The sequence below is a fragment of the Mastigoproctus giganteus genome, chromosome 5 (genome assembly GCF_048544385.1).
Source record: "Mastigoproctus giganteus isolate SK-2022 chromosome 5, ASM4854438v1, whole genome shotgun sequence".
NCBI lineage: Eukaryota > Metazoa > Arthropoda > Arachnida > Uropygi > Thelyphonidae > Mastigoproctus > Mastigoproctus giganteus.
This window is the reverse complement of record NC_143579.1, coordinates 74,680,601-74,696,731: the sequence shown is the minus strand read 5'-3', so window position 1 is coordinate 74,696,731 and position 16,131 is coordinate 74,680,601. Positions and strand designations below refer to the sequence as shown.

Sequence of the window (16,131 nt, the reverse complement as noted above, 5' to 3'; positions counted from 1 at the left end):
TTCAAGTTTTACTCTTAATGTTTATTCAATAAATAAATCCAAATTTTAAGTTCCTATGAGCAAATTAGTGTTATTTTTAATGAACTATGCCATGCAGAAATATTTATCTTCCAGTGATGCCTGTTTCCTGCATGGAAACACAGCATGACATGGCATACCTTGTGATAAAAGAAATCTTTTATCACAATGAAAGTGCACTGACATTTATGGGTAAGGTTTTATAATTCATGTTGATACTAATATACTAATAGGCTGCAAAATATTTACCATCAGTTTCCAGACCCATTTCTCTTTTGTGGTTTGGAGAGAACTCCAAGTTTTCTCAATGGTGGTTTGTTTGTGAAGAATTACATTTAGAGTTCTCCAAGAACTATCTGTAAGTTTCTGAAATGCATACACACACAACTCCATTTTAGATGCTAACTTGGGAATCCAAAAGATAAACACTCATTCCATTCCTAAGTCAGCTTGCAAAATTGTACATGCACTAGCTATGGAAACTTGGTCTGTGAACAGTAATGTGACAAGTTTTTACAGTGTTCAAACCTTCATTTTTGAAATTGAGGGTTCCACTATTGATTCAGCCTTTAGAAATACTTGATGTTAACAGATGTCATGCTTTTTGTCATGGGCTTCTTACATCATATGGAACATTTTTGTAGAAATTTCAAGTGAATACAACTTCCTCACATAACACCATTTCAGAGTTGATTCATTTGCACTTGCATGAGTGCATTGAAACATTTGCTCACAACTGATAATACCTACTGTAGGCACTATTCATTGTATGCTGTATTAAGATAGCCTGTGCTGCAAGTACATTTTTTTTATGTTGCCATCCTCCTGTTAAAATAACTCTGTTTAGTCTTATATGCCTCATAATACTCTGAAGACTCATTGTATCTCTTATGTAAATTAAGTCTTCAGTCATCTTCTGTAAGCCAAACATGAATTAACAAGCTGCTACTTGTGTGAAATTCTTAAAGCAGCTTTCCAATAATCTGAATGCACCGAATAAATGAAACAGAAGACCTTTCCATAATTTTTTTTTTTATTAAAATATAAAATCCCACTATGCCAAAAACTGATTTTTTTTTTTCATAACCACAGATGAATATATAATTTTTAAAATTACTAAAATTTGGCCTCTTAAAATACACTAAATTAATTCTGCATTTCATGTGATAGACAAGTGCAGGCTGAGTTTGTTTTCTAGTAAACACTATATATACCCCATATACCACAATTAATTTTATCTCATGGTATTTAAATTGTTTTCCCCTTTACAATGGTTATATAAAGGCTATACAGATCTACTTTATATATTAAAAATGGCTAATAAAGCTGGAGAATTTTGGATAAATAATTCATTTAAATTTTTAATTACAATTTTTAGATCTTTCAATTCTAAATGGAAATACAGTTGGCTTTAATATACCTAACCGGGTCACTAAAGAATAGGAAACTATCCAATTATTTTCAACATATTATGGAAGAGATGCAAAAATAATACTGCAGAAAATAAGTTATACTTTTTAAAAATTACCGTAATGGAAAAAAAAACTGCCTTAATTCATATAAGATATTAATGAATATACAGTAATGGGTAATCCATACAGTCCTTTTACAACATTATCTGTCAATGCAGATGTTCACTGGATCACACATGGTTTTTGTTCATTTTTAAATTTAAGTCGAGACTTAGGACGGTACTTCTGAAGATAGTATAACTGCCTGGCATTGATAGCACCTCTCCTTTTCCTAAAAACACAAAATTATGACTTCAGTGAACAGTCAAAGAGCTAAAATTTCAAAATTAAGAAAGTCATTTAATATCTTTCTAGCTACTATTAAACAAGTTTTTCCTACTAGTTCATTTTCAACTATAAATGGACTAAAAGAAGGGGGAAAAAAATGTTCAGAAGAATCAAAAATAGGTACGCATATAGGCATAGGCATGATTAAAAAGTTCGGAGACAACTAATATATGGGAAATAAAGCTTACCAGCTATTAAGATAGATCCCCTCTGAAGTGGTCTCCCTGGCATTATTACAATGCTTCTGCAACTTCTAGAAACATTCCTAATAGGCTTCTGGAATTACTCATTATTACTATGTTCTAATCCAAATAAATTTATAGTCATTGCAAAATTTGTGACTTTTTAAGGTGGCTTTAAGTTTTGGGGGGGGGGGGTCAAAGGGAGCTAAATCTGTTAAGCATGATGGAGTGCCATGCAAGAAATTCTTTAATAGAACACTCAGTGTAGAGTATTGTCATGCTGTAAGTGCCAATTCCCTGAATTCCACTTCCCAGCCATTACCAGTGTCACATAATCACCATAGAACTGTTATATAGTAGTACTCCTGGTTCAAAAAATATATGATTGTCACATTTGATAGAAAGTGTTGTTTATTTTGGGGCCCGGAGAATAAATCTTCTATTGAGAGGACTGGACTTGTATTTCCAGGTCATTACCATACCCCATGATTCATTATCAGTAATGATGGAAGAAATTAGTGTCAGTGGCAGCACATTGACAAAGACACTGATATACAAGTACTACACACTTTGTGATTATCAGTGAGGAAGCAAGGCACAAACTTGGCTGAAACAGCTGCCTTCCAAAATCTTGTGTTAAAATTGACTGCATCCTATAAGAAATACCAATTTTATTTGTGATTGAATCAATGGTTTTTGAAGTCATGAAGGGCAGCCAGAGTGAAGGTTGTATTCAGGCAAATGGTCCTCTTTAAACCAGCAAAGAACTGAAGTCTTTGAATGACACAGTATCTTCTCTAAAAGCTGTTTTTAACATTTTGTGGACTTGTTGCATTTTTACCAAATTTGATGCAAATATGCTACTCAGTAAACTCACTCATTTAAAAATGTGATGAAAAACACCTATTAAATGCATGTTGATTTAGGCTGACTGCAGATAAACAAGTGATTCGTTACTATGCCTAGATAAGTTGCAAACTTTTTGATCACATCTCATGTAAATATGAAATTCTATAAGCTAGTATCTGTAATCCATTGATTATACTTTGGGTAAAGTTATATGAACAGTTCTTTATGGAATATAACTGACAGTACAGCAAGTTAAATTATTCATAGCTGGGTAAAAATATTTCTGAAGGGGTAAAGTAGGAATTTGACTAACAACTTGAAATGCAAGTATCTGAGGTTTTTATAATTTTGAGGTTAACACGCTGATTTAAGGAAACTGAATCAGGACCGTTCAATGGCGCTGTCATTCCTTACTACCTACCCTCAATATTGTGGACCAAGAAAGCTAGAATAGTGAGATCATTAAGGCATCTATACCAATATTAACTTGCTAGTAGTTGTTTGGAGCTCTCTGACTTCACTGGAATATTATTCTGGGATAATGAATGGAAATCCCAAAATTAACTGTTTGGAATTTTTTTCTATTAGAAATTCAAGAAGTTTATTAAATAGGATAAAAATGTGCTAAGAAAGTTGATTCTCTCGTATATAATTTCATGCAACTGCCAACAAGTTAAAAAAAAAAGTTAATGTATGCTGATTTAGACTGATTTCAGATAAACAGGTGATTGGTTACTGTCTTGATGAATCGCCAAACATACTGCAACAAGTTTTTCTCAATTAGAAATGCAATATGTACAATATGCAGTGACTATATACAGTCTTCATATATCATGCCTAATTATACTTTGGTTTTGATAATAATAATGCAAGTGCAACCATGTCCAAGATGGAGAAGGGAAGGTAGAAAAAAAAAATGCAGCTCACGATACAACCAATTTCACAACAAACACTAACAGAAGCAAACCCTATACTTCACAGAGCAGAACTACCTTTGCAAAACTGTGGACTGCTAAGCTATTATATTTTTTCTGTAGTGTATTCTCTCACCTCAATTAAAGATGCAATAAAAATATATCGATGAAACATTACACACAGGACACTTACAAAAAACTAAACCGGCTATTTGTCAGCTGGGACATATGCAGTTATAAAATTTTTAAACAGCACATAATTCTTTTCAAATATGAAACTACATCTAGAATGGCAAAAACAGCTAAAGGCATTATGCAAAGCTTGCATGAATTGACAAGCAGTTTATACCTAAGTTCCTGCTACTGCCTGCAGTCAATGTTCTCTGTAAGTATGCTTCAGTACTGTAACATTCACCTGTTGTTGCTTGTAACCCAAAACAGTATATTCTTTGGGGGTGGGGGAAATCCTAGTCCAATACAGAATGTAACCAAGCCACATTAGTTTTCTATGGGAAATGATTTCCAAAATGTTGATTTTTGCCTATACAACAATTTCCAGGAATATCTTAATGTATCAATATAGTTATTGCATTAATTATTTTTATTTAAAAAAAAAAATGCAAATTCTGCTGAAAACCAAAAAATGTTTTAAGTATAAAATATAAATGAGTCCATTAGTCTCTTCATTAGTTTAAGAGACTTATGAGCATGGTTCTCACAGAGTAGGCATACAGAGAGTAAATAAGTTTATGTACTTTTCACATATGATCACTCAAGCCATGGTGGCCAAGTTACTTATTTCCTATGTATGCACTATACCTGTGACTTGGATTACCTGTAAACATGTCTCATTTGGAAGTGTAAGATAAGAAATTGACAATATTAATAAAATTATTATTTTTTTTAAGCATGTGAAAGGACTGCTGTTTAATATTAATTTGAAAACACAGTATTTTTAAAAGTACTACAGCAATAGTGCCGCTGCCATTTGAAACATTTTACCCATTTCACCCACTGATGACAAAAGAGTAAAAAAAAAAAAAAAAAAAAAAATGAAATTTGCTTATACAGTTGAAGCCCTTTATAGGACCCCATAGGTGAACAAGAAAAACATTTATAGCAACAGTTTATAAAAGTAGCAAAAGAACAAAGAAAAGTTTGAACATTTAATATGCATTTTTCACTGATTGGATAGTATTGTAAGATCAATTTATAAATTACATATCTATAGTAATTACTATATACAGCAGCACATATGTACATGTGTAATACATATACATTAAGGCCAAAACCATACACTGGAAATGTTTCAGACTAAAATAATCTATCAAAGTGTAGTTTCAGCAGCAGACTGTTTTAAAAGAGTATTATGAAGATATACGATAAGCAGTTAATTAATTTGCAGTTAGGCTGCACAAAAAAAAAAAAAAAGAGAGAGAAAACAACATACAAGCTTTAATCCCTGACAAGCATCCTTCAACAAACCTTGTTGCTCAACCACAACAGTTCCTCCTCAATATTAGTCTTGGAATGCACTTAGAATTTACAACTTCTACCTGCTTTATAGGAGCCATACGTACTAAAAAACAGGCTCTACATACTGTATAACAAAATGAAATTCTAGTCAAAAGTTAATTTCATTATGCCAACAAGTATAAGAAATCACCTGAAGGCGATTTCTTATGGTCGGGCCTGCAAACTCATCATTAGCTTCAATATTCTTTCCATTTGAAAAGTTCCTGTTTATACTCCGGGCACAATCACCAGATCAGTGGAGTTTACAATAAATCAATCATATTTAGCAGTCATGGGCTTGAACCCTGGTCCACTCAAAGAGTGTGTGCTACTGCACTCTTACTCCTGACCACTCGGCTATAGAGTAGTGGATATTTTTGGGTTATAGAGAAACTGTCTTTCAAGATCATTATAACAAAGGGCAAAATAGTGTTAAGTTTATGGGAAATCAGCTGGGACCTACTACATGGTTGTTATAATGTGCTGGGATGTTAAAAAGAGGGTTGCTATAAAGAGTTTCAACTGTATAAAATTGCTTGATAGGTTATCTTTTAGTCTGTATATTCATATATTTCAGCCCACACGTCACAAAAAATAGCATCACTTCTTGTTCTATTCTACAATGAGGTGAAGAAAATGTTTACAGCATTGGCATCTTGATTTTTATCACTCCTTGGTCATAGGCTGGATTAAAGCAGTGATGGGTAGAGGCAGATAATGAACAAATTTGTCCATCATCCATTCATAACCCTGAATCATTTGGATGAGATGGTGCATTATTAAAGAATTGCTTTTGCTGGGAGACCTTTAATTTCAAAAGGTTCACTTACAGATAGAATGAAGTGATTAAAAAAAAAGTTAAGATTTGATTTATTCAAGAGCTTTAGGTTGGTTATAATAGTCACATGGTAAGAATTTTACTTCTGTTCCCTTGAAAGAATTGGCTGCTTAGCTTTTCCTCAACTAGCAGTTTTAACTTGTGCAATGGTGACATCAGAGCACGTCATTACTATGCACTCCTTACAGATTTTGTCCATGTGACATTCAAGTATGGGCAGTGTATTTTTGACGGAAGCATTTTCCAAATATACCAGATTTATCATCATCGCATATTTGATCATAAAATAGATTGCATCTTTTGAGTTGTTGGATCCCGTGGTATCTTTCAAGGACAGTTACTTTTTTTTTTCTGGATGTGCCATAGTAACTCACGATACAAATTTAGCATGTCACTTCATGTTTTAAAAATATCCCTCATCATTCATACACACAATTTCAAAACACATTCTCCATTTTACACTCAACGGTGATTTTAAGTTTCTTGTAAACACCGCACTTCCTTTTTGGGGGCATTTTTTCGTTTACACACAGTTTCACCACATCATGGAATTTTGCTCTGGAATAATCACTTAAGTTGTACTAGAGTGTAGGCTTAAATATGTCTTTGAACAACCACTGGGATTTTATACACATGTTTAACAGAATGATCACTTGACAGAGTTGTGGAAAATAGAGATTACACTGTAAATGGATTAGAAGATAAGGGATAAGTGAATAGCCACCACAGTCACTTGATTCTTACTCTGGAGAACCACTTGAAATCTGCTGTGTATCAAGACTGTTGAAGAATGATTGCAGAACTCCAGTATAAAATCAAATTGAATTTGCAAAGATGGTGACATACTAAAGAGGATTCAAGCTTTGTGTGTTCTTAGAATTAGCATGTGTTCAGAAGTAAATGGTATTTGAACTGACACCAATATTTGCCAAGTTATTAACTTATGGCATGTAACTTCTGGAACACTGTATTTATACTTTACAAAGATAAATATAGCATAAGAATTACAGTAAAATATATAAGCAATAACACTGATGTTAATTACCAGTAGTGGAAACAAACTTTTCCCTGTGGCCAGATTATACTCAAAAATCAATCATGTAATCTTATAAATCTGCAAACATGCAGATCGGTATAATAAAAATGTGACACTAACTAAAGATAAAAAACAAGACAAAGAATGGGGGACCAAATTGGGGGAGGGAGTAAGGAAAGGAAGAATAGGGGGGAAGGGACCAAAAAAAAAGTAAGTAGTAAGGGGAGTCAGGAAAAACAACCAAGGACCAAGCTGCAATCATTGCAGATTGTAGGTGTTGCTAATGATGTGAAGTGGATAGCCTTTTCTTCTGAGCTAGCCCTACCGCAACAGGATGAATCCAAACACTTACATTCTGATTAACATTATGAACAAAATGGAGATTCAAGCAAGACCTAATTTCAGAATTCTGTGCATGGCTGATTATTTTCACATTATGATGATTAAGTTGGCTATACTGCTCACACCAATGACTGAAAAAGACTGTGGACAAAATTGAGAGTAAGCGGTTCTTTCCTGCATAATAAAGACTTCCAAGTCTAGAAGACAATTTCCTTAAACTGGTGTTTTTTTTTTTTTTAGTATTAAGTTAAAGAGAACTTTTCTTTGGTAAGATCAGCAGTTTCTGCCAACTCTAAACATTACTGGCAGCCACAGCTCTCAGTGGCCAGTGAAATATGAACACCAATATAGTTGACTATATAGTTAATTGACTTTCCCAACACACAGAATGGACGTCACTAAATTATGGAATGCATCAATGAAAACAACAACTTGCCATACTTTTTTATTATCCAAGTCAGTTATGACCAGTGGGAGTACAGGTCACTACAGTAGCAGAAACAGGACCACGGCTACTAGCTTTCCATAAAGCTACTTCCCATAAGCCTTCTTTCTTCTAAAGCTTATTTGACATTATCCATCCATCTCTCTAAATCTATTATCGTTCATCTTTGTTTCAAATATCTGTTTAGCTAAATTCCTTTACCCTCACCCTTTACATCTTAAGTTTGCTTCACTTAATCTTTAGTTTATTGGATATTGGTCAGCCAAAGAATTTTTCAATTTTAATATGGTCTTGTCATTGCCACTTTCATCTAATAGTTCCATTTGTTTTTCTTAAAACCTCATTTTTGAAGATCCCAATGTTTGACTATTTCCTAGCTCCAAAGGTTAAAACAGGCTAAAACTTTTATAAAAAGTTAATTATCTTTTGACTAATTTGCCTGACTGGTTCCCACTATTTATTCTATTGCCTTTTCAATGTATAATCTTCTCTTCATTAAACTGTTCTTTGATACAGAGAATTACCTACTTTTTACAGTTTTTTGTTATTCTGCCTAAATTAAATTTCCCTTATCCCTCAACTTTTTGTATAACTATTTTCAAGCCAAATTTTAAAACCTTTCAAATTTATTCAAATTCTTGCAAGCTAATATTTAATAGCAAAATATCATCTGCATATAGTGATCCAACTTTTACATTAACTACACCAAACTTTGTCAGTAACTGTATAAAATCAAAATTCTTTTATTAAATGGTTATGAAAATTATAAAAAAAAAGTGATAAGGTGCAGCTATTCCTCACTCTAAGTTTACCTTTAAGGAAAAATTTAATGCTTCATTCAATCCTCACTACAGATTTCTTTATTTTCATACAAACTTTGATGCCATATTTTTTCTAAAATTTGGAAGACATCTTTTCAAGATAAAGGAAAAAAAAAAAAACTTAAACAGGTTCTTCCATGACTTTTACCACCTCAATAACAGAGATGGTACATGATTTCACCCATTTCAAAATTTTCCTCCTCCTCAACAATGCCTTCAATTCCTTTGATTATCAATCCAGAATATTTACTGCACATGTCTACTTTAACTTCATCTTATTTTTAATTGCCTTTAGTCATGCAACCCCACCCTCCAGATTTTAACTGGAGGGAAAGATGTTATTTCCCTCTCCTGCAAGGAAACCAAAGTTTTGACAAAATTCACCAAGTCCCTGGAAGTATACTGTTTGTCACAAGTTAATACAAGCACAATTTCCTCACTGAATTAGAAACTAAGTAAAAAAATGAACTGCTAAGAAATTAATGTAATTTGCATAGTGCCTTTGATGATAACTTCAGATGATATGTATCTCTTTATTGTATCATATGAAACTTATTTCCACTGAAACAAGTATCCTAACCAAGCAGAAGCCACTACAAAGAAGTCACAAGCAGACAATATTTTTAGGGAAAGACAAGAAGAAATATTAAGAAAGAGAAGATACACAAAATGAAAAAAATTAATACATACAAAATTACACTGAGAAAATGGAGAGATCATATAGAGACATCAGTGGAGATTGCATGAGACTGATGTGCAGAAGCCTAATATATATATAAGGAAAAGATAAGAAATTGTTTAAAATAGCATATTTTGAAATTATATTTATTCTGGAACTATATTGGATTATAGACCAAATACCTTTGGAAATAGTCTTGTTATAAAAAAAACAAAGTTGTTTTTGCCAATTTTTTTTAGAGATGGATTTTATTAACATTTTTATTACACACATGCACATTAACTGCAAAAAAATTATGTATAGAATAATCAAGGAGTTTTATTAAAAAAGTACAGTACAGTATTATGCAAAATGTGCATTATATGTAGTATACACTAAATTAATAAATTTAGTACTTTTATTGTATTATTTATTGGGTTCTAAATGAATCGGCTGATTTATTTCTTCACATTACAACTACTGATATTATTTGTATACCACATTAGCATTTAAGACTTTAGTGGTACTTCCTAGGAAAGTACCACTAAAGATTAAGATGGTCACTGTTAGTTAGTGGTTATAAATTGCCATCCAACCACACTGGGTAGAAAAGGCTTTGTTATTTGGTTTTTAGGAGCATTAGCAACTAAGACCATATTGCTCCGGAAATATGCGGTGGTCATTCCCGACCTTTCCGCATCCTTCGTATTTGGTGGTGACGGGCTCTAACCCCGGTCTAATCAAGAAGAGTGTGCTACGCACTGCTGCTCCTTCCCACCTGGCTACGGAGGCGGCAGATAGAAAAGGCCTTGAATTCAATCCCCTCAGTGAAACACAAATTTAAAAAAAAATAAAAAAAAAATGGCTGAGTTAGCCTGTTTCAAAGCAAGGGTTGCATAGCCTTTTCTCCTCAAAATTCTGGTTTTTCATCCAGCAAAGAATATATGCACTTACAGACAATATACAATTCCTTGTACCCTTAGTTTCTTTAGCCACAATACACAGCTAAGACTAAGTCAATTATAGTTTATTTAATATAAGTTTGAGCAGATAACCTTGGTATTCAAATGTCAGGGGTTCCAATTTTCCAGTTTGGGCACTGATTTGACAGTTCATTCACACACCAAGCGAACAATTTAAAAGTTCACACTGTATCATAAGTTTATTTTCTTTCTTACTAATTTGGCCGGCCAGCATAGTTACGCAAGCCCAGACAATCAAGGTCCTACTGTGTCCACCCCAACCAATATCTCACTTCCAAATATACAGCAATTTATTCAAGTAATAAAAAAAAAAAAAAAACCACAATACAAGAAAAACTCAGAGCAAAGTTTATAAACTTTAATATACTAAATGTATAAAATTACTTACAGCCTAATGAGTTCCACTGCATCTTCATATTTCATTCCTAATTCCATGAGAGCAAGGGCAACAAGCACTGGAGCCCTAATAGAAATTGTTAGATACATTGTAACTAGTATAAAGACTAATTAAAAAAAAAATTACACACAAACTACTTTAAGAGTCAGTATAGGTAGTTTTAGTAAGGAACAATGAAATTTACGGTAATTGGTTGATTACACAGGTTTTATTGGTTACCACTGTACATGTTTCACTTAATTTACTTTTAGTAAAAAGTAATAAATTGCTTTGTTATAGCATTTCATTCTCATTATGGATAATTAGCTCACCCACTACTTCTATTTCATATTCATTGTTTCTGCTCAATATAGTAAAAATAGAATTCTTTTAATGTATTTAGATAATTTGACATAGCATATATACATACTTCAGTGTTCATACCTTCCACCACTACCTTAGAGTCTGAAGAAACATTCTTCACTACTCAGGGAAGAATTTCCTGATGTCCATAGAAAGCCATTAAATACAAATGCATCAACTACATCTTCAAGTTGCCTTGACACTAACACAAATAAAGTTTTGCTTTGTGGAAGCAGTTTTTAATTGTAGAGTGATCACTGCATTCCATAATAATAAGGATAAGTGGAGTAGAACCAGGGTATGTCTGCTGGGAGCAACTATTAATGATGTCACCAACAGATTGTCAGATTTTAAGGGGGGTAAAGAGAATATTATTTATTCATGTGGGGACTAATGACATTAAACATACACGATTAATGATTTTTTGGAAAAATACAGGACCATGCTGAGGAAATGCCGCGAGCTAGGCCACAATGTTTGTGTCTGCAATTCTGCCCAAACACGATAGGAGGGATTATATGTTAACAGCCTTCAGGATTAACTCAAGACTTGGACTCTGCAAGGCTTTAGGGGGGTAAATTTCTATCAGCTTGGCCCACACTTGTAGGTAGAAGGAATTTGTTTTGTAGAGACAGGATACACTTAAACAAAGGTGGTGCAAAAGTTTTTGCCAGTATTATTGAGGATATCTTAAAGGTTCAGGGAAACTGCTAGTTAGGGGGGGGGGATGTGGGTAATACTGACATGCATTTATCTGATAATATTGGTCAAAGTAACTCTTGCACATACCTCAAGAGTTCTTACCTGTTATCCCAACTGGACATATCCAGATGTTCTGGGGGCAGAAACGTTTTAAGTGAGCGGGTAGCTAATGCCAGGGAAAAGAGCCTAAAAAACTTCAAGGGTTGTTAAATATACAAGAACAGTAAGTCTTAATTGTTCATATAGTAATGTTAGAAGTGTCATCAATAAAATGAACAAATTCGAACTGCTGGTTAAAACAAGTAACGCAGACGTAATAGGGCTTATGGAAACGTGGTGCCACCCAGAAATAGGGGACGAGTTTCCGTCCCCTATTGCATGTATAATGTATTTAGGAAGGATAGGGTAGATAAAAGTGGTGGTGGGTAATGCTTCTTATCAGAAGCAGCTTTCCCGGATTCAGACGTTTCACATGCTAGTATAGAATCTGTATGGTGTGAGATAGTTGGAAACAAAGGTATAATGCGAGCAGGAGTAATCTACAGACCAAGTGATTGTGAAGATTATGACGAAAGCATCTACATGCAAATGGAATGGGCAAGTAAGCGTCAATGTCTTATTATGGGTGATTTCAATTTGCCTCTAATGGGAAGGAAACTCAACATAGGGATCAAATTTTAAAATCAACTAGACAACTGGTATTTGTACCAACATGTCAGGGAAAGTAGTAGAGAAAAGAATATCCTAGACCTCATCACCCATGAATCAGATGACATAACAGGGCTGACAGTAGAGGAACCAGTAGCAGGAAGTGATCACGGAGTTCTACGGTGGATGATGAAGAGAGAGAGAGGTAGGAGCAGTAAAAGACAAAGGAATGGGTTTTAATTTCAGAAAAGGAAATTACGATGCCTTAAGGTGCTACATGACCTCTTAACTAGGTAGATATTGCACAGAGAATGAACAATTGAACTGTGGTATGCTTTTAAAACATTAATCACAGATGCCTTGAATGCATATTTACTATTAAAAAAAAAAAAAATACTCCACAAGGATGAATAGTGAAGTTGCCACATTACTTGAGCAGAAAAAGGTGGCATGGAAAAGGTTATAGAGCAATAAAAAAGTACTGAAGCCTATAACAGCTAAAAGATGATCTGTAATAGAGCCACAGAAAAGGTTCGACAGGCAAAGGCAGTTTATGAGAAATCTCTAGCAAACAGAGCAAAGAGGGGGATAAGGAATTCTTCACATATATAAATGCTAAGAAGAGCAGGACAAACCAGATTGGACCTTTCCCCATGTAAGGGAAAGAAGATAGTATTAAATACACCAGCTGCCGTTGCAGATGAACTCAGTTATTTTGCATCAATATTTACAGATGAAAAACATTGTTGCAATGGGAAATTGGAGCAAAGTTGAAAAATGTAATTAATGATACTGAAATTTCGCAAGATTATTTAATGAAGAAACTTGAGCCTACAGGCCGGTAAGGCTCCTGGAGTTGATGGAATACACCCTATAATCTTAAGGGAGGCGGCAAGTGATGCATTGAGGCTAATTATGCGAGCATCACTAGACTCTGGGCAGATTCCGTTAGACTGGAAAAGTGCCAATGTATCCCCATACATAAGGGTGGTTCTAAGAGTGAAGTGGGAAATTATCAACCTGTCAGTCTGACTTCAGTGGTAGGGAAAATGGAGGCAATTATCAAGGGTGGAATTCAGGATAATTTGGATAGAAATGAAATTCTCAAGGATACTCAGCATGGTTTTGTAAAGGGAAAATTATGTTTAACAAATCTGGTTCACTATTTTGAAAGGATCACTCATGAGCTAAATTTAGGGAATAATTTCGACATTGTTTATTTAGATTTCAGCAAAGCTTTTGACTCAGTCCCATATGAGCGGTTGCTTTATAAATTGGAACAGGTTGGAATCACGTGGAAAAAATCCTTAGATGGATATCAGGATGGCTTCAGGGCAGTGGCTATTCCTCAGATTGGGTTGATGTAAGAAGTGGAGTTCCCCAAGGATCAGTATTAGGACCACTGTTGTTTTTAATTTTCATAAACGACATTGATGAAGGGATAGAGCGCCTGATGTCTAAATTTGCTGATATTAAAATTGGTAGAGTAGTTAATGATCACTGTCAAGCTGAGTCAAGCTTCTTCAGAGAGACCTAGATAGACTTCAGGAATGGTCAGAAAAATGGCAGCTATGCTTTAATTCAACAAAGTGTAAGGTATTACACCTGGGAAACAGTAATCCCAAAATTACTCATTTACTTGGAGTTCAACTAAACCCAGGAGAGTTTAGTTGAGGAAAGGGACTTGGGTGTTACGATACAGTCAGACATGAAATTCACTGAGCATTGTAAACAGGTTGCAAGGAAGACCCATGGTGTCCTATCAATGATCTATCGAACTTTGGCAAGTAGAGATAGGGACATGATAATCCCATTATATAAGGCTTTTGTTAGACCACACCTAAAGAAAGACAGAGCTTCTTGAAAGGGTGCAAAGACAGGTAACTTGCCTGGTGAGATCAGCAAAAGGGCATCCTTATGAAGAAAGACTTCAAATATGTGGGTTTCTGAGTTTGGAAACTAGACACCTTAGAGGAGATTTGATTGAGGTGTTTAAGGCTTTGAGAGGCATCAGTAAAATGAATGAGGACGAAATTTTCAAGGTTAGAAATGATGCTAGAACTAATGGACATAAATTCAAGTTACGGGGGGGGGGGGGGGAGATGTTTATTTGGACTGCAGGAAGTTTTATTTTAGCCAGAGAATTATAAATTACTGGAATAAGTTGCCTACATGGGTGGTAGAGGCTGCCAGTTTGGGGAAATTCAAAGGTCAGCTGGATCACCACCAAGCAGAACTTCAGAGTGACCCAGATAGACTTCAGGGATGATCAGAAAAATGATGCTTTAATCCAGCAAAGTGTAAGGTATTAACACCTGGGGAACAGTAACCCCAAAATAACTTATACACTTGGAGGGAGTTGAACTAAAGTCAGTAGTGAAGGAAAGGGACTTGGATGTTACAACACAGTCAGACATTAAGTTCTCTGAGCATTGTAGACAGGTTGAAAGAAAAGCCCATGGTGTCCTATCGATGATTTATCGAACAATTGCTAGTAGAGATAAGGACATCATATTTACCTATGGGAGGAGGGAAATGCATAGGTTGTCTATTTCCTTTTCTCTTATTATTTATTTATTTTTTTTTGGCTGGTGCAGCATAAGCCATAGGCTTCCTTGTATCATGTGGCCATTGCTAATACTAACATAGTATCAATTTAATATCCAAAATAATTCAAATCATACCTTACAAAAACAATACATTAACTGATCAAATGTGAAATTTCTAATCAATGATCTGTGGTCAATGCATTGTGCACAAAGCCAAGTGCAATGCACAAAGCCAAGTGGTCAATGCATGGGGGGGTATAATGCACATATGATCAATAAATTAGGTAATGTTCTTGGCCATTCATTAATTGGAAGTTTCACTCTGTATTTCCTCTTTGCACTTCCTTCTATATGTTCACCAAATATCCAGCCACTTTCAAAGGCAAGCAGAAGTCTCCCTTTCCAGCACACAATTTAAATGAAATTTATCAGATAAAAAGCTGGCATATCAAGTGCTATACAGGGTGATTCACTACCAGTGCGACAAACTTGCAGGAGGTGTAGGGGGCACAAAGACGAATCGGAATCACATAGCATTGCAGGGTCTGAAATGCCTTCGTCATGCGGTAGAGGACGTTGAACAGGAGGTTGCGTGAACAGCGATCCCACTGGAAGTCAGCATTTGCGAACCGTTTCTGTTGAAGAAACCAAGTAGCAAAAGTCCTCTGGAGTGGATAATCCGCAGGCTCCAATGATTGGACGCGTTGCAGATGGCATGAACTCATTTGGTTTGTTGACAGTATCCTCCATACAGTGGATTGGGAAAGACCCAATCATTGGCCTATCGCTCGAGTACTCGTACTGCCTTCTGCACGACGTAGGACATTCTCCTCATTGTCTGGCGTCCTCATCGTTCGCTCTCGATTCATGGTACCTCTCGTGAAACAACCAGTCTCACGTAACCTTCTGTGCATACGTGCGAAAATCGTATGATGAGGAACACGCCTGTGCGGGAAACGTTCCTGGTACGCCCATTACAGTCCGCAGCTCCATATGCAAGATGCATGTCGGCCAGTTCAACGTTTGAATACTTGTCCATCCTACTGCCTCAGGAACCAGTTCCCAAATGCTGACTTCCAGCGGAATCGCTGTT

The 16,131-nt window shown here is 35.1% G+C and overlaps 1 protein-coding gene across 3 annotated transcripts in view; it reads right to left on the bottom strand.

Annotated features, from left to right (window-relative positions):
* Positions 1 to 1,197: 1,197 nt before the first annotated feature.
* Positions 1,198 to 16,131, bottom strand: part of LOC150085496 (protein tyrosine phosphatase type IVA 1-like) — a 170,263-nt gene continuing 155,329 nt past the window's right edge. For all 3 annotated transcript variants that reach the window (XM_090374081.1, XM_090374080.1, XM_090374082.1), the window contains 2 exons: positions 10,789 to 10,863; positions 1,198 to 1,761 (listed from right to left, as the gene is read on the bottom strand). In XM_090374081.1, the coding sequence (XP_090230207.1) occupies positions 1,653 to 1,761; positions 10,789 to 10,863 (184 nt within the window). In that variant the 3' untranslated portion in view covers positions 1,198 to 1,652. The remainder of the gene's footprint in view (positions 1,762 to 10,788; positions 10,864 to 16,131) is intronic.